Genomic DNA, 19863 nt, shown 5'->3' on the forward strand with positions numbered 1-19863 from the left:
GCAGTCTCAATACTGACACATAGTCACTTAGCTTTGGCATTTTTACGTGCTAACGAATTACTCGGACGAACTACAAGTAATGTAACCAATGTCCAAAACGCGCTGTGTTTAATGTGTATGGAGCCTTATTAAAATGAAAGAATCAATACTTTCGCAAAATCAACACGGTTAATGAATAGTGAGCGAAATACAAACAAAAATATTAATCAAACCCACATTGCCAATGCCATCAAGAGCATGTGACTTTGGGCTACTCTGGCCAATCAAATCACGCGACGTTTCTGTCTGTAGACCAATCGCCGAGGTACAGCAAAGACGGCTGAGTTTGTTCCACGGGACGGGTCCTGTGATATTCAGTCTGCGATTGATTCGCTTCGATTCAGTTCTGTTCGCGCCTACGGACCTGCGTGTGTGTTCAGTATGTGGCTGAAGTCTATCCTCTTCCTTGTGGCTCTTGCTAGCACCGCTTATGCCTCAAACACAAAGGGCAGTGTTCCCCTGCTGACGTCTACATTCGACAAGGTATGTGCTCCTCGAGCAAATTGAGCATCGATGGCCATCCGCCGCCGTTGCTCATTAGAGGCGAGGTGCTGTTAGAGATAAGGGTGAGGGCCTGCTAGAGGCTTCAGCACCTAATCAGGGAGTCGCAACGGAGTCCAGTGCATTTTACCCATCTGAGGCTTCTGCTGTTCCTTGCCATTCTAGATCGTCCCCAAGTTCAAGGTAACCCTGGTCAAGTTTGATGTCACCTACCCTTACGGAGAGAAGCACGATGAGTTTGTGAAGGTTGCCGAGGAGTCCCAGAACACTCCAGATTTCCTGGTCGCCGAAGTTGGTGTGCAAGGTAGGAAACCTGTCGCTCTCGCCCTTTGCCGCCGTCTCCTGTGTGCAGGTCCCCCGCCCAGGAAGCAGTGCAGCGCGAAGAGCTTGTTGGCTGATTGTTGTTCTTCCTTGCTCGCAGATTACGGTGACAAGGAAAACTCGGACCTCGCCGAGCGGTTCGGTGTCAAGAAGGACGACTTCCCCGTGCTGAAGCTGTTTATCAGCGGTCAGGACGAGCCGGTGACTTTCAAGGGAGACTTCAAGGCGGACGAGATCAAGGCCTTCGTCAAGAAAAACACAGGTAAGACCGCACATCTGCTGCGCAAAGAACGTGATCCTGCTTTCACCTGCAAGGCCTCGTTTTTGGGGTTGTATGGCTGCCAGCGCTTAGATACGTCGCTCGATCAGGAGCGGTGCACCTAATTTTCGTAGCCGGCACATATGTCCAATCGAGGTCTGCAGTGGGGGCTACTGAGTACAGAACATGTGGGTGCTTATTTGGCACTTATGCTGGCACTGCATTGCAAAAGAACTTCAAAGCGCTTTCAGTGCAGTGGCTGTGTAGGCAGTTTTAAATTGGGCATGAGCTTTGAAGACTGTGGCAGTTATGTATTCCAGAATGTATGGAACGCAACTTTGGCAAGGAAGTTTATATTCTTAACACCGAGGGCTGTTAGCACACACTTCAATGTCAGAAAGAACAGGACACAGCTCTTTTTCCTACATTCTTTCTGGCAGCTTGTCTCATTCCTGTGGGGTCACTTTTTGATAGATCCTGTCCTGAATTTTCGCCTCTGCTGCTTGCACGCAAACACTGCCGTAACGTTTTTTCATTAATGTTGTATCGCATAACGTTCATTGTTGGATGCCATCGTTATCCTCTTGTGCTGAACACGAATTTATACTTGCGTGTGCAGGCATCAAGTTGCAGCTGAAGCACTGCCTACCACAGTTTGATGAACTGGCTGCCAAGTTTATGAAGGAAGAAGACAAGACCAAGCAGGAAGGTATTCTATCAGAGGCCAAGAAACTTCAGGAGTCTCTTGAGAAGGACGCCGACAAGAAGTCTGCCGATGTCTACATCAAGATGATGCAGAAGGTCCTCGAGAGGGGCAAGGGCTTTATTGACAGTGAGACGGAGCGAGTGAAAAACATCCGCAACGGAAAGATCACTCCTGCCAAAAAGGAGGAACTGCAGGGTCGTCTTAACATCATCGGTTCTTTTGTCAAGGACGAGTTATGAGAAGGTAGTACATCGTACACCATGGGTATTTTTTTGCACCATTTTACATGTCATTACTTCACAATTGGTGGACTCTTTTCATCCAGTGACAGTCATGAACATTTGAGGGTTTGGAAACTCTTGTCATTATCTCTCCTGAAAGGGGAGTATTCTCTTCTTTTCCCTCCGGTCTCTTTTTCTCAGTGGCTGCTAGTCTAGTTGTTTTTGCACACCCTGCCAGTTGAGGGAGTGCATGTTGGTTTTGTTCAATCAACCTCCTTTTTGTAAAATTTGTGAATTCGAGTCATTTTTTTTCATCATCACAAGCAACGGACAAATGTTTTTCAGGCAAAAACAAATAAAAGGTTTCTTGTTCAAGCTTTGTATCCTTTCTTTATCCCTGCTTTTTAGGAGCTGTGGTTTCACCGCAGCTGCAGGCTAGGTTTATTGCTGTTGACATGAAACAAATGTTTCGACGTGATGGTACCTGCATTTCCTGTTGTACAACACAGCTGCTACACATCCTGCTGTAGAAGTGCATTAGGTTCAGACTCTCAGCTTGGCACGCAAAGCTTCGGCTCCTTCCATAAACTCTTAAGTCTTTTTCCCATTTTTATGACACTTAACAGTATCTATGGACATACTGCAGCTGTAAGCGTGCCTTTTGAGAGATTTCAAAAATTCTTGCTAACCTAAGCACGATTACAAAATTTGAGCGGAATGCTGTCAACATTGTTTAGCACCTTTTATGCAACATTGACGATGGTTCAGTGCAGAATCTGGTCATTCGCCTTTCAAGCAAAGCATTTTTATCGTTATTTCACTGGTAGTTCCAGCACTCTGTGCTGCTTGCAGATTTCAGTGTATTCTAAGAATGCTCTGCTACTGTTAACACATGTAAACTTTTGTTTTCACTTGCACACTTCAGTGCTGAAATAAAATTGGCTAGGAATGCAGTTATTTGATGTTTAGTACTTTTGAACAATCACATATGGTGAAACATTGGGTGTAATAAACTGCACCAAAAATGGCCTTCTCTTGGTAATGAAAAGTGGAGCACACATTGCACGTTCTCTCTGCTTCCTTAACATCCCTCGCATCTTGCGTTCGATAACGCAAGTGCTCTGGTGCTAAGCAGGAAACATTTTTTTTGCATAACGAGTGAACAGTAGCTCCCAAGTCTATGATATTTGAGACACTTCCATCTTTCGATTCAGGTTTATGATTTGGACCTGGTGCCATTGGCTGCACTGCGGAACAGTCAATCTGGAGACTGTCTCAAAGCCCTGCTCCTATTGGTCAGCCCTGACCATGCGTTGACGGTGGTCACAACCAATCAATATAAGTGGGGCTTTGAGAATGTATTGAGGCCGTTTTCAGATTGAGAGAGTTCCATAATTTGGCCCTAGGATGGCTCGCAGGTATTCTGCAGTTCCCTCACATTATTTCATTCTCCAGCCCCACTGCTTAGCCACAGCTAGGTAGCAGTGCCAAAAAGTTACGAATTCTTCAACTCTTTGGTTCCTGAACTGCTCCGAGCTTGTGATATTTAAAATCTGTGTGAGGCATGGGTTATTGCTCAAAACAGGTAATGCAAAAAGATGTTTCCTGCTTAGCACCAGAGCACTTGTGTTTTCAAATGCAAGACGTGGGGGACATTGCGGAAACAGCATCATCCTAGTGCACGAAATTGCTACAGCTAGCCCATCTTTCCTCATTGCGCACTTAATCTACTAGTTTTTTGGCATCGAATAAACTGAATTTCGTGCAGCATAAAACGAAAACTGATACCCAAAAACTTCAAGGTACACATTATGGGTCCCTTCAGCAGCTGGGGGGCCTCTTTATGCGTTATGCATTCTTTCACCATCACATAACGTTTAAAGGAGCTCTGAAACACCTGAAGAGTGCACAAACTTGCTCAATGACTACATTCTCTCATCATGAACACCCGAGCCAGATAATACACTTCTGCATGCAACAGAGAACCCACAACCGCGTGCAAAAGTTTTCCACGTTCTCTCTGGTGACTTTCTCATGCTCGCACCCTCCGTCGCACGTGGCCGCCTAAATCTGTTCAGAGATTCAGACGTCTAGCAGCTACCATGGCCGCGGGCAGTCAACAGTGCGTACCTCCAGCAGGTCAGGAAGGTCCGGCCCCCGGGGATACCTGGGGAATTCCCGAGTGCGTTGCCGGTGGGGCCGCCAAAGTGATGAGAGGGAAAGGCACGAAGCCGCTGAAATTCGAATTTTGACTGTGACTAACCCAGCTTCCACAAAAAGCATTAAAAAATTCTTCCTTGAGGCCATTCGTGAAGCGCAGTCTAACACCCCAGGAATAAAATACCTTTCTTATGATCCTCTTTCAGAGCCCCTTTTACTGCAGTGAAAGGGAAATTTTAGGCAGTTGGTGCATCTTTAAATACCAATTAACTGTTAGAGCTGTCTTTGTATTCAAATAAATCTATCCTTAAGCGTATAATGCGGTACCATTAGAGGTCATTCCCGCGCAAGTACTCCTCCGCTGCCGGCCAGGTTCTGCCTACATTCTCGTATAAACGTATGTGGAACTAATCTATTTCTACTTAACATTCATAGATTGCTGGGAGTCATACCACTCCTGGCGCAGTGGTGTATCAGTTAAGTGATGTGCCACTGCCCTGTGATGGCAGGTACTGCCATCGGTGGGTCTTGCGCATAGAGTTTCTCTCTGTAGTACCTCTATGGATATTGAGAGCTGATACCTCTATGGGCATTGAGATACCCAGGTTGCCTTTCCCGAGCAACTTTTCGCAACCAACCACTAATTTAAAATCCAGATTAACCCGAATTTTTCACTCGCGCCGTCGCCATCGATGAATTTTCTGCAGAACAAAAGCCATGTAAAATGGTTAAAAAAACTCCGAAAACATACACCTTACACATACAGCAGCAGTTTCCTGTTCCCAATTTGTAAGATCAGTGGATGCATCGACGTGGATACGAGGCTTGGAAGAGTTTAACAACTAATTTTTTTGTTTCGCCCTTGGATGAACTGTCTTCCATGCAAACTCCAACAACAGGTGCTCCCATTTCCATCATGCAGAGAGAGCACATAGCACCGAAATTATGGACCAAGAGCTAGTTGATCACAGAGCACTTGTACATGCATGTGAACAGACTCGAGATTATAAAAAGAAAAATAATAAGGTGGCATCTGTATAGTACTTGGTTGTACCAGGCATAGGACGACATGACATTTTAGCCATTGTAAAGTGCCGAGGGCTGTCAGCTCTAGTGAATGACAGCACGCAACGTGCATGGCAATTATTTTGAGCACATGTACAGAGGGCAAAGCGCTTAATTGTCACATTCTGGGAGGTTTCGGGTTGAACACGCGATACCTAGCGATAACATGCAAGCATGCTGAAACTCATAGGATTTCATCATTTTTTGGCTTCTGGGTTGCAGCGGCTTTGGGAGCTTTTTCCATGCACTACATCAGGTGCCTTTATGGTTAAACTTTTTCCGCATTCTCATGAATGAACTTTACATCATCTTGAAGAAATCTTGCTAATTTTTTGGAAGGAGACTGCTTATACAAAAAAATGCAGTTAAACCATATCGCTTAGTTACCGTTGGTTCACTAGACAAGGCTCTACCACATTTGTATTCAATTCACTTCAAAATTTTCCTACTTTTACAACTAGTTTGTTGTATTTGCAAACAATTTTTCAATGATTTCGGACCACTGAACAGCAACAGAATTATGCATTAGAAAAAGCGAATCCTGTTAATTCGAACTGCCAACTCACACTGGCTAATTCGATCGGGCTCCTGAAAGGAGGCCGCGTCTAGGCACGATCGGCGCGGCAAGCGATCATCCAAACAGCCCTACACAAACCTAAATTCCATGCTGCAGCGTTGCTAGCGCAAGTATGACGCCTCAAGGGCAGCTGCATAGTTACGGTTTCGCTTTATGCCCTCGAGCTCTCACCAGCTAACCAGCCAAGCCCAGCCGTGCACCCTTTTGGGTGGAGATTGGCGAATCTCACTAGTATACCTATTCCCTTTTTGTAGTGACAGCTACATACATTACGGTAGCATTTCAAGCCTTTAGTGTGGCGCATGCTGTCACGTGGTGCGGGGCAGCTGCCAGCGGCGCGGCGCCGTGGCTGATCACGTGACCAAGATCCACTCAGCCAGCTGTAGCTGTCGCGTCACTCCAGGTTTAACCAGAGCTAAACCACCGCCAAATTTTTTTTTTTTCGTTTCCGTCCGTAGTTCCTCCATTCTTCCACTGCGCCGAACCTGCGCACTAGACATGCGCCGTTCGCAGTTTGTGCAGTGAAGCCTCCTCACATGCAACGCTGCCGCTTGTGAGGTGTGCAACGTGGCGGCGGTGGAAGGTGACCACTAAAAGTAGCCGTTGTCGCGCCGTTCTCATCTCAAAAGCAACGAACTATTGCCCAGTACGTCTTTCACCAAATAAAATTACTATGATGCAAGCGGTTCTTAGTTTCTTCGGGGTTATTCGACAATTCAAACTTTCGGACAATTCAAACAATTTTTCCAGTCCCTTGAAGTTCGAATTGAGCTTTTACTGTAAAAATAATAGGAAACCTGGCTAATTCCATCGTTTTGCTCAAAAATAAAATAGTGTAGGTGGCTCCAAAACCAGCGGCCTCCTGACATTTCAGAATGCCAATGCTAGCAGCAAAACCCTGCTGCATGTCACCACACAGCAAGACAAAATTTGTGAGGAGATTTTAATATTTGCTCACCAAATACATTGTCTTCTGCAGACTATGTGCCATGGTATATACAGCGAAACGGAAGAAAGGCAGATGCCCAAACCCTCATGTCGAAGATTTGTTGACAGCTCTGCTGAGTCCTTTCCCAAAATGCCCACCCACTTTCGGCACCCATTTCCTTTATTATTATTTTTGCAAGAATATGCTTCAGTAACCTGCAGTGTTTAACCAGGATAAAGTAACACAAGGGCCTAGCACCTGCTCACAAAACCTAAGAACGTGACAACACTGAAACCACCGATGATCTGCAAAATAAGCGTGCACATTTTTCTGGAAAGCATATAAGTTCGCTACTTGGTCATCCTAGTGGAATATTATGACCACAATGCAATAAAAAGATTACAGAAGGCAATTTATACACATGCCCTCCATACAGTCTTTTTTATCCCATTGCATACGTGCACTTGAGTCCGCACACAAGTCAAATAAGAAGAAGGTTGTCCCTTCATAAACTTTTCCAAAAGCCAAGCAGTTAAGCAGCGCCATGATAATACTAGTGGATGCAAAAAAACTATGTCCAGCCTCAGCGCGTTGGCCCAGGGTACCCAATCAGAAAGGAAGAAAAAAAAGCAACCCTGAAGTGACCAAGCACAACACCTTAAACAAGAGTCAGTTAGTTGGCAACACTTTCCTTTAGCTAGCGCTTGCAAGAGCACATGGCCTATTCTCTGCAAGCACTTCCAGAAAAACAAACATTGATAGCAGAGGCAATGATGACCCATAACCTTTACTTTCAGCCAAGTGCCAGCTAAAACTGCACGTAGGTGAGACCTACTGGAGTCTTTACATCATGTGATGGTGTACGTACAAAGCCACACTCATTAGTTACAGGCACAATTAGAACAGTCACTCTCAAAGCCTGCCGGCAGACATGCCACACTACCAGCTCACATGCACACATGAAAACGCAGCAACACAACCTAGACATCTCCTCTGAATACATATTCACAAACTTGGCGGCAAAAGAAACTGTGTTGACCACACGAAAAAAAGGGCCCAGTCACTTCCAGCCAACGTTCATCGTTCCCACAGGTGTACGCACCAATAACCATTAAACAGGCACACCTCACATTACAAAATACATGTTGGGGCATTCAGCGGCCATGTCTAACAGTGAAGTCAGACAAGAAGACCATGGGCAGCAAACATACATGCGAGATGAGCCGAACCCAGTCCATGGATAATAAGACTGCAATTACCAAATTGGTCGAGTCATTAAGCTTTTTTGTGCATGTGTTGTCTTCTTGTTTGTGCAAAGTGAGGTGAACCACATTGCAATCACAACTACCATTTGCAACGATAATGTGCGCATACATAAATTAAGCGTCCAAAACCATAACACTACATGAAAAATGCGGCGACAGAGGAAAAAAAGTACTTCTGAAGAATTGACCACACAAGTTGGAAGTCTCCTACATTCAGTAGGTGAAATAGAAATAGCTAGCCTTTCAGGTTCCACCTGCACAATCATGCAAGGAAGACTGTTGACACCACATAGATTTTCCATAAGCACAAAAGTGAGCTCTAAGAGCATGGCAGCAGCCTTGAATGCAAGTCCAGTAATCATGAAATACACTGCTTCCAAACATTTTTAGCGAGCAAAATTACCAAGACAAACAGCTGTGTACAAGATCAGCTGTTGTTAACACAAGCACTCCGCTATAGACACTTCTAGCGAAATATGTTTACAAAGAGCCCAGATATGGCTCTACCGTAAAAACAAGTTTTCTCTTTCAGACAAACAAGCCTATCAGCAGTAAGGACCTTTAGCAGCAGCCAGTGAACTCATTAAGGCAACAACGTCTGTGGGCAGCACTGCCAAATGAGACATGCGACAGCAGCACATAAGGCAGACTTGAACACTGTATCCTACCCCAGTCCAATTTCCCGAACACCATCCGTCACACATTCACTCTTTGTGAGATAGGAACTGTCTGGCAGCACACTATACAGCTGCCTCAGCCAATGAAATGGGAGCACGTAGGCCTGCCACAGTTTCAGGGGGTTTCGAGGCTTTGTGTAATGAGCCCAATGTACCTTTGCCGGCCACGTGAGAAGTGCGAACATGGTCCCTGCAATGAGGAAAAGGCGAAAGTCGAAGTTGACCACAGTGTGAGCACACGGCTTAACAAGACACTGAGCTGCCTTCTGCTGCCCCATTCACTGCTTGGGTGACTCCGCTGCGTCTCCTGAGGGGCTCTCGGGCACTGCGGTGCTGCTCTTTTCTTCCTCGTCCTTGGCCTCCTTTCCCTCGTCTTTGATGGCCAACGACTCGAGCTCTTTCGTGGGCGCTTCAGACTCGGCAGCCGCTACTGCAAGCAAGTGTGCAACAAAAATTTCTAGGTCGCACCGCCACTGAAAGCAGTTCACAAGCTCTTTTGTAATAGGTCTTTACGTGCCAAAGTCGCGCAGTACCATATTTACATGACTGTAAGTCGACCCTCCCACATCACATTTCTGGAAAAAAAAAAAAAAACTTGGAGGTCGTTTACGCTTCGCCTTAAATAACATAAAACGATAGCACTATCCTGCGGCCTTTGCTTAATACCAGCTGCTATCGGCTGCAGCGCGCAGGAGCCCGTGGGCACATTCCAAAACGAAAATGTATTAGTCACTGGACTACTCGTCCACACTTGCGACATGGTCCTCACTAGCGCTGCCGGAGTGATCGCTAATGCGGTCCCGTCTCATCGTTCTAACATCGTCATGCAGCGAAATCCCGCACTTAGCAAACAGCCACATCACGACATTGCGGGAAACAGCTGAAAATTTTGCCTCGCTGCAGCTGCCACACCTGTATCACCCGATGCGAATGTCGAACTTGCCGCCAGGAGCGCAGTTCGTTTCTTCAGCGGAAAGAATGGCCGCCATCTTGAATGTAGCAGTGAACAAGTGCCGGTCACTTGCCGAACCCGGAGCACAAGGGACGAATGACAAAGCACTATATTAAATACTTGTGAAACGCAGCCAGGAGTAGTCACATGCGTCAGAGCCAAAGCACTACATTAAAAACTTGTGAAACGCAGCCAGGAGTAGTCACATGCGTCAGAGCCAAAGAGAAACTACACGTGATCGGCGCAGGCTCTTCCGTCGGCTATCGACACTCCCCGGTGCCGCTGCGATTCCGAGTGGCAGTGCTGCCGTGATTGGAAGAGTGGCCCTTCCATCAACTATCGACGCTCCCTTGAGCGCCGAGTGCGTGGTTGAAAGTAAACAAAAAAAACTTGGACGAAGCCTATTAAGAGTAGAACGTGAATGCGTTATCAGCCCGCTGCCGCTTATCAGCAGACGCAATTTGCGGCCACGTGTGGCGAGTGGGCTGATTCAGGTTTGCTGCTTATCGACAGCGACCATCGGCTGCCTCGCGTGGGGTGGGGATGCTGGTTCTGCGCGTTGACATAGCAGCTTCTCAAGGCCAGCACCAAGAGCGATGCGACGGAGCCGCGCAGCAAAAATGCAACCATGCTGTAGCATGCCTGATATCTCGTTTGACTCTCCTTTATTTATAGTGCAATGCTTTGGTTTCGATTTTAAGTTGACCCCCCCACTACGGATTCTCAAATTGTGAGAAATAGGTCGACTTACAATCGTGTAAATACAGTACGCTTTTGAGGCACGACATACTGGAGGGTTCCAGAGTAGTTTCAGGTTTGCCAGGACCGGAAGGTAAAACTGTATCGCACTTGCAATTAGCATACCTTCCCTTTTCTCACAAAGCCATGTATTCTTGCTCCCTGACCAACCATGGCCAACAGCCAAACTCTATCTATGGCTCCAAGTCTACTTAAAGTAGCTCAATCGTTAATTTTGGCATGTATCCAGCACAAACAGGCATTGAAACCGCTTCAATGGACAATCAAATGAATGGCCGAAGGTGGCATTGTTTGTCCTACAGGTTCACACCACTGTGGAGGCTTCCAGATTATGACTGCCCATCCTGCTTTTCTTTAACATGCACTGAAACCTCGGTACATAGGCATCTCTACACTTTGACTCCATGAGGATGAGGCTGCCATGTACACAACTGAACCTGCAAACTCCTGCACGGCAGACAAAGCAGGTCAAAAGCATTGCCACATTTAGTCTTGTAGCATGTGCATAGCATCATGTTGCATATAGCATGTTTTGAACTTCATACCATAAGCCAAATGAAAAACATGCAGTCTGCAACGACTCATCACACAATCTTTCTTCAAAGATACGTAGTCGTACGCACGTTTGCCCTCCTTGATTGTCTGCACTTGCATCTTCTTCGCTTCGTCAAACTTCTCCTTGAATTTCTGGGCATCTGGGGAAACAAAAGCACAGTGAAGCTTACTGTATCCAACATACCAGCATTCATGCCTCTTTTGGTAAAAAAAAAAAAATGACATTTCACACAGACATGAGCTCAAATTAATGAAAAATATAGCTCAGGCTGCAACGTAAAAAAAATACGCTAGCACAATATGCAGACATACCTCAGAACAAAGTGACCTAACAGGTTGACAACTTTGTTTACGGCACATAATAACTAAAGACACGACCCATTCACAAAGGGCTATCGGGAATTTTCCAATAGTCGTAATGCAGTCCCTTCAGTGCAAGATCAAATGCACCTGTAATCTTCCATTAACCTTTTGATGGTATTTGTCATTCACAAATGGTGGCCAATTTCTGTCCCGCAGGGTTTTCACTGTACGGAACGGTTCAGGCTTTAGGTTTGAAATACTGCGCCAATGCTGACAATACATGCTCACTGGCAGGTGCTGTCACTACCTTGGACTCACAAGAAGTGTTAAGAGTATTGCTTATGCTACTTTCATGCGGAGAAAAAGAATTTTGACCTGGTTTCGACTTGGTTTGCCTGTTACCAACACTTGCGGGGTGTTATCACTCTCCTGGTTTACTGAGTGCCCAGACCTCTGCCGAAGGTGCAGCGAAGGTGTCATGTGCACCAACACAACTCAGCACCCCAAGCGGAGAACAGACACTCGTTTTATGAGTGCAGACTGTGACAAGGCACTGTGCACAGAGCCAAGATCCAAGGACTGCCACACTCTTCAACACTACTAAACGTTCTTGCAGTTCTCGGTGATACTGGCAACAAAATAATCAAGACCATCTGAAAGTTTTTTTTTTCGAAAAAAAAAAAAATCCGGCCATAAAAGGGTCAAGAAAATAGAGAGAGAAAGAAGACAAGGTGACCAAAAAGAGGCTTACTCTCCACGCTTCCAAACCGCAGTGCAAGCAGTTCTGGTTTCGGCTCCTCATCTGCAAAGTCGGCCAGCGTGCTCCATACCCAAGCCTTGTCACTGCCGTGGCTTGGCTTAAGCTCCATGCTGGCGCTCACTGCAAAAGCACGAGAGTAAATGCACTCCAGGCTAAGAGAGGCAATACCCACAGGTAAAAAACTAGCACGTCCCCCCTACCCGAGAAGAACAGGAAGACAAAGCATAATGGATGACGGCGCAAAGAAAAAAAAAAAAAGTTCAACGCCCATGCTTACGAAACGTGTTTCAGGGCCATTTTATCCTTCCGCTGTCACTTACAGAACAATGACCCAGAAAGAACAATGCCAGAACATCATCAACTGGTGTCCACATTTTAACTTCGACCCTTGCGTGGACTGAGTACCGGAAGCTACGCAACGACTGGCCGAAGCGGTGGAAGCAGTTGTAGCGCTCAGGTGCAACACCAAGCGTCGCTGGGCCAGTTGTTAAAATTGCGACACGTGCAACACAACCAAAACACACCAAATTCAGTAATTCATTTCTTGCTTTATCACTGCGGTTGCATAGCAGCTCTGCTCAAGAGCAGTGACCACAACACTGTTTCTGTTTATACTTATTTTAAATGGATGACTTTATGAAGACCTATCCAGTTTTCTATGTGCTGAGGTTTTTGTTTGAAGAAGCAATATACACAACTGCGGTGAAAGCCAGGCTTTCAGGAAAATTAGTGCAGACATCACCACAGTACGAAAAAAAATGACAGGTCATGCTCTGCAACAGCAATGTTTGAAAGTGCTAGCAAGCAGTTCACCCCACTAGTGACTAGACTGCTTGGTTATTTTTCAAACCACCGCAAAAGCCTTCTATTTTTATTCTATTTTTTAAATTTGTTCTTTTACTTTGCCTGGCCCATGTTTTGCACGAGGCCGACATGAATAGGGCGACTCGCGGAGATTTTATGGGTGAGCGCAAAGTAACTTTCCATGATGTCAACGGAGGTAAAGTTTGTATACGTTATCCGCCTTCTGTTCGCTCATGCAGCCTAAATGACGTCAAGGAGAGTTCTGCCGCCATTGCTGCTGCCTTGCCGCACAGACTGTGTTCATTTCCATACATCATGTAACACGGCAGCACTCGTCGTGGCTATGAAGTTCCATCATACTCACTTCCCATGAGAAATTCATGGATTCAAATCCGACCCGTGGCACTTTATTTCTGGGATTTTGTCCTGTTTGTGTGATGCACACACATCGCTGAAATCGCTCACCGCGGCCAGCAATGCTAGCACATCAAAAAAAATTTGGAGGTGTCACTTAAGCCCTGCCTTAAGGGTATGATGCAATAGCGTTGAGTTAATGCCCATATGTGCAGCATTGTTCATTCTCAACAAGGTGATCATCGCGGCCTGATCTATGCACTAAGCTTGTTTATTTAACACGTTTTAACCTGGTCAGGTGGCCGTTAAGTTGATTACAAACTCAATCCCTGCGCACTTTAACTCCTTAATGCAGTCCAACAATGGCGCCTAACTCGCAGTTATTTCCCCCATTAGTATTGACAGAAAAGCAGTTTTTGTCACCAAGAAACTGATCAATAAACACTAGAATTCGCATCACAGCAGTTAAACTTCAATGCTCGACCCATTCATGTCCATAATAAGCACCGAAGACAGGCAAATGCTGCCCACGACACTGACAGCATGCCACTTCTTCATACATCAGAAAAGCTCCCAATCTTCTCAGCCCTACATGGGGGGAAGAAATGAGTGACAGCTGTACCTTGATCTCAGTACTGTAAAGGAATAGAATACTATTTTAAATATAGAGTGGAACCTCTGGAGGACAGAAAACTTTCACCATGTTGTCTTTTGTGATCAACAGCCTACCATTACGCCAGGATGAAAACATCAGGCTTCCATGTTCCTTTCTACACTGCAAGTGGTATAAGGAAAGAAGTATACAGGTTACCATAAAAATTCGAGAAACACCTGAGGTGGCTATGGTGTTTAACTACTCACATCACAGGTTACAACCCAGCAAAAATAACCATATTTCGATGAAAGCGAAATGCAATAGCGCCCGTGTACCGAGATTTCTGTGTAAATTTAAAACGATACCGAACGAAAATTGCACAACCGCATTTTTTAAAATGCAAAGTAGAGTTGAGCTGCTAAAATTGATGAATGCGGCAAGCTTTTTCACAAAGAAAGCCGCAACCACATTTTTTCAAGAGGTTTTTTATCATACTGTTGCCCTTTGAATCCACAGACAACATTAGCTTGTGTAATGTGGCAGTTATCTTTTTCTCCGATACCTTCGCACCTTGGGCATCTAAGAGTTAGAACAGCGGAACAAGCAAAATGCCAACTCGAGAACTGGGCAAAATTTGAGCCCAAGGCATCTACAAAATGGAAACATTAGATTTACAAGGTGATCCCCCCTTTTTTTTTAAGCGAAAAGCTTCACTACGCCAACTTTTCGAGCCGTCAGCGGGACCGCAAGTTTGACCATGAATGTAGATAGAGGTCACGGTGGCCGCAAGTTTCACCTTGAATTTAGGTAGAGGTCAAACCATGAGCATAATTGGTGGTAGTCAGGTTCGACACACGACCTCAGCTACAGCAGCAACGCCAGCAGCTGTTAAACCATCTCGACTTTGACCTTGACTTTTGACATCGCATGCATGCGCAAGTCATGAAAGTGGGTTCTGCATGAAACACCGGTGCACTTTGACAGTTCAGCAGAACCCTAGGTGTGATCATGCCATGGGATGCGACGCCTGCTGTGTCAGTCTGTGGAGACCAACCCCAACCCTGCAGTCTGTCTCCACCCCAACCCCAACCCCACAGTCCATAAGGGATGGAAAATGAAATGAAATTGATTTTAAGGAAAGGAAATTACACCTGTCACATATCTTGGTTGTTTTGAACCCCCCCATATAAAGGAAGAAAAATGAAATAAAGTTTGTTTTAAGGAAAGGAAATGAAGCCTGTCTCCCATATCTCCATGGGCACCTAAACCACCCTGTAAGGGAAGGAAAGTGAAATAAAGTTGGTTTTAAGGAAAGGAAATGAGGCCTGTCTCACACCAGAATCCTGCCTCACAGGGGATCACCCTGTAAGGGAAGGAAAGTGAAATTAAAGTTGGTTTTAAGGAAAGGAAATGAAGCCTGTCTCACATATCAGGGTAGAGTAGCCCCTTAAGGGAAGTATAATGAAAATTGGTTTTAAGAAAAGGAAATGACACCTCACATTGTGCCATATCCTTTCCCCAGAAAACCAATTTCTTTTTCAATTTGGCTTTCTGAAATTATCTGCAGGGTTTGGCTTCTTTGGAACCAGATTTGGTTTCATATCTCCACATACAATGAGCAATAATAAGTTGTAAATATTACAGTTGTAAATATTACCGAAGCTATATTAAATATATACTGTCTTGTGTGAGTGCCTTTAATGTCGTTTGGAAGAAAGCAAGATGTTTAAGAAAGAAAAATGCCTACTACTGTGTGTGTGTGTCAGTATGGCTATCTATGGAAACCGCCAGTCCCTGACCACAAATGTAGCCAGGGAGATGCAGCTTTTCACTTTCGACCAGGGTTAACCAGAGCTAAACCACCAGCAATTTTTTTTTGCTAAAACACACCATTTTTTGTCTTTGCACCCACTTCAAATGTGAAATTATGCGCAGTAGATGAATTAATACAATAAATAATACAGATAATCATTATATGTAACAGTAGTGTAACAGTAGTGTAACAGTAAGACAGCGGTGAGACATTTACAATCAGCACACAAAAACTTCAAGTGAACTTATTTTTACATTCCAAAAATACACTATGGCCTAAGACCGGGCTCCAGATTAAACTGCCAGTGCTTACAGTCATTAAATTTGCATTTAAATGTCAGCACAGACGTATTCTCATGACTTAGCCCCTAGTGAAATGCACTTGCCAAAGGCAGTAATAAGCTTTGTGACCCCATACCCTCTAGCAGCACAACTCAGTCACTGCGCCACTGCAGTAGGTAAAGTTCAAAATCAGCATCCACAGATTCCTACATGCTACAAGGATGGTGCGCAACGATGAAAGCGCCTTTAATTGGGATATTTGTTTGTACCTAATGGAATTTCCGCGCAAGGCTTAGTGGCGTGCAGAGAAGCAGACAGGTTTTATACTTGTGCTTGCAATTATATGCTAATAAACACACATAAAAATGCAATACCAATATAGCCCCTTTAAGGCATGGAATATTTGACCTCCAAGCTTAAAATGCTACCCACACAAGGTGCTCACACAGGTAACATACAATACGGAAGCAGTGCACTGACCATAGTGGTTGGCGCACACTTTGAAGGTCTTGTCACGGCGCATCAGAATGCGGCAATAACCAGCCTTGTTGCGGAGGATCTTCACATCACCCGTGCCACGCTCTTTCCACTCTGGTGGCTCGCCTGGTGTTGTAACATACCGGTACAGCTTGCCTCGCCTTTGTAGAAAAGGAGAATGCAATGCTGTCTTTACAAGTTGTTTTAGATGAAAAGAGTCTGGGAGCAAATCGACCAAGTACACTCCAGCAAGTTATACAATTTATTGAGGCACAAATGTTTATCTGAATAACACAATGAAAATTGTGAAAAGAAAAAACAAAATGCCCTCCCTAGGAAAGTGCTTCTCAGATTTACGCAATGAGAGATATGACTACCGAGCAACTGAGCATATCAACAAGGTGGTACAGGTGAACAATGTGAATCAACAACAGACAAGCAGCACTTAAAACCAGGCTTGATGCCAGACATGCATTGGCTGGCTTGAATGAATGCCGGCGTGTGATCTTATCGTGCAGAGACAGAACACTGCACTCACAACTGGAGGAGGACCTCTTCATCTTCTTCAAGAGTCTTCACGTCTATCAATGGCAACTTCATGACTGGCTCAAAGTGGATGTCTGGACTGTGTGAACGTTCATCCTCCTATGGCAAACAAGGCAAAATGTAAGCCAAGTAAACTGAACTTCACCACCTGCATTGCATAAGCAGTGCAGGCTACCACACTTCTGTCAGTGGGAAGGACGACTTTGACACACACATGGTTAAACTTATCTTCGATACTGGAATGAATTAAACTTGCTGCCCTTATAAAGTTTAGCTGCTGTCACGAATGCGCGATACCAATAACAAGAAAAGGCTGCAAGAGACCTTGGAGCAGGCTCTGCATTTGAAACGGCGATAACAGGAGACGAAAAGGAAGAAGAAAACACTCGGCAACACCTTTATTTCTTTTCATGTGTTTGCACAGTTGAGAAATCAGAGCTGCAACTTTAGCCCCTTACCTTAACTAACACACTAAACTATTTGTTTCTTTTAACAAGATGGTTTGGATTTAGCTCGGTTTTATGGGGTTTAACTTCCCAAGGCAACTCGGGCTATGAGGGACGCTGTAGTGGAGGGCTCTGGATAATTTCAATCACCTGGCGTTCTTTAACGTGTACTGACAACACGCAATACATGGGCCTCTAGTATTTCACCTTCATTGAAATGCGACTGCCGTGGCCAGGATTCTACCCAGATCTTTTGGATAGCAACTGAGCACCATAACCACTGAGCCACCGCGGCAACTCTTTTAACAGGGCGACTGGAGACGCTGGAGGTACAGAAAAACCAGACCATAGTTGTCACAAAACCAAATGCTGCAGGAGACCTCTTGCAACAAGTTCAACATGGATTTATTTCTGTTCAAAAGAACAGGTACAGAGGTGAGCACACTTGTCTAGACCAATCACTGCAAGGTAATTTTTGCACAGAACAGACAAGCCTCAGGAAAGAAACACAGACAAGCACTTGCCTGTGTTTCTCTCCCAAGCCTCATCTGTTGTGCGGAAATATTTTTTTACAAGGGCCATTCACCAACCGACTCAAAAGTCTGTGCTACTGAATTTGTCTAGAGCGCTTTGAGCGGCGTTCTACGAAGAAAACGATGCGAAATTTAAAGCGGGTACAAGGTTTCCCCGAAAATACTTGCACTCGAGTGCAGCTGGATAGACGTATGAACAATGCAGGCACAAGCGCATTACACCTAGCAAAGCAGCTGCATTAAGAATTCACCTCATTTGCTTCGTAGCACACTGCTCAAGTACTCAGACAAGCATATTCACCTCTGTACAACGGAAGTTACCCTTATCGAGGCAGAGAACATGCTCTACGAAGCACATGACCCACTGGTCTGCCTTCAAGAAACACGTGAAAAACGACTGACACGCTCAGTGACTGTCATTTCGGCTTTGGCTATGGCTAGAATTCTGTCCGCATGGAACAAGAACTGCTGCTGGTGTTCCGTCCAGCGTAACAAAATCGCTCTCAGTTAAGTCCACACTCAAGAGTGACTGTCACTTTATTTCACTAAAGACAACGAACCTAACTGAATCAAACAAAACCACGTAGAAGCAAATATTGATATGTTTTGTGATATCGTCTGCTGGAAGATCCAGATCGAGCTCCTAGCGGCAGTTATATTTTTCTGTATGGGTGAAACACTATGCATTCTGGAAAAAAAAAAAAAACGCTTGGAGACGTCCAGGAAGAACAACTGTAAACGGTAAAGATGTGGGGTTCAAAGTCCCAAAGCAGCACGAGCTATGAGAGAAGCCGTAGTGGAAGGCTCCAGATTAATTTAGTGCACCTGGGGTTCTTTATTTTGCTCCGACATCGCACCGCGCACAAGCGTTTCTGTATTTCATCTACCACGAAACACGGTGATACGGTCGCGGCGGCCGGGATCGAATCCGCGACCTAGTGATCAGCACCCGAACGCCAAAGTGGCTGTACGAACGAACTGCAGTGGCAGGAAATGCTACGTTTGGACTGAACTCTAGGTTCTGTCTAGCCGAAGGGGGACAGTACAACTACCGAAGCATCTATTATCTGCGCAACTCCAGATTTTAAAGCTACATAAAAATCCCAAAGCAACTGTGCATCAAAGACCGCTTTCTAAGCAAAAAAGGACTTACATGTTCACTGACGCTGTCATTCCGGCTTTTCTCCAGGCAACCGGAGTCATTCTGTCCGGGGAAGAAAAAGTAGCTCAACTACCTTGACTACCGACGCAACACTGATCGTAACAACTTCAAAGGGCCCATCAGTAAACGCTACACAAAATTATAGACTAAGTTATCGCGTCAATAATTAGCAAGGTCGAAAAGCCGAACTCGATTTACAGAACTGCGAAGCATACAGACGACACGACGGATACCCTTCTTCTTCACCTTAGTAATCATGACGGATACTCGCACCGGTCTCGCAGACCGGAGAAAAAGCAGAAAGCTCTGGCTGCAACTATTTGTATGCATTTAAACATCACCATTAGCAGCGCACTTTAGACATGATTTTTTTTTCTTAAAGAACAACAGGTATAAGCCTATCAAAAATAAATGCCATTCTTGACCCATGGTTTCGATAAGGGCGAATAATACCACTTGAAACAAGTTCAATAAACGACGCGGGATTTTTACAGGCACACTTACGAGTTCGTCACCCATTATTCCGTGCGATTAAAATGGATCTAAAAGGCTGATCTCCTACGAATATTCTTGCTAGCTTTCCCGCTCAGCAGAAAATGTTTTGACGATGCACCGTTAATGGACACAGCGCCCATCAAGAGAGTTCCAACGACGCTCAAAGAATAATGCATACGCATTGCCAGCAAAATAAAAATAATAAATTTTATATTAAAATAACTTGTGTATCACATTTAAATGCTTAATGCAGGGTACAACAAAATTTAAAATATTGCATGTACGACGAAGCGCCGAGGTTGGCCGGCG

At 45.0% G+C, this 19863-nt stretch overlaps 2 protein-coding genes across 2 annotated transcripts; one reads left to right on the plus strand and one right to left on the minus strand.

Annotated features, from left to right (window-relative positions):
* The first annotated feature begins 290 nt into the window (after nucleotides 1–290).
* On the plus strand, nucleotides 291–2422 carry LOC144121059 (endoplasmic reticulum resident protein 29-like). The gene is made up of 4 exons (XM_077653990.1): nucleotides 291–522; nucleotides 706–844; nucleotides 962–1123; nucleotides 1740–2422. Exons 1-4 carry the CDS (start codon nucleotides 421–423, stop codon nucleotides 2063–2065), a joined length of 729 nt encoding a protein of 242 aa, XP_077510116.1. The 5' UTR covers nucleotides 291–420; the 3' UTR covers nucleotides 2066–2422.
* Nucleotides 2423–6778: 4356 nt separating this feature from the next.
* On the minus strand, nucleotides 6779–19707 carry LOC144121062 (ran-specific GTPase-activating protein-like). The gene is made up of 7 exons (XM_077653994.1): nucleotides 19564–19707; nucleotides 19051–19101; nucleotides 16911–17017; nucleotides 16376–16533; nucleotides 12040–12168; nucleotides 11054–11125; nucleotides 6779–9149 (listed from the first exon to the last, which is right to left on the minus strand). The coding sequence occupies exons 1-7, from the start codon at nucleotides 19576–19578 to the stop codon at nucleotides 8998–9000; spliced, it is 684 nt and encodes a 227-aa protein (XP_077510120.1). The 5' UTR covers nucleotides 19579–19707; the 3' UTR covers nucleotides 6779–8997.
* Nucleotides 19708–19863: the final 156 nt, after the last annotated feature.

This window comes from Amblyomma americanum, chromosome 2 (genome assembly GCF_052857255.1).
Source record: "Amblyomma americanum isolate KBUSLIRL-KWMA chromosome 2, ASM5285725v1, whole genome shotgun sequence".
Taxonomy (NCBI): Eukaryota; Metazoa; Arthropoda; class Arachnida; order Ixodida; family Ixodidae; genus Amblyomma; species Amblyomma americanum.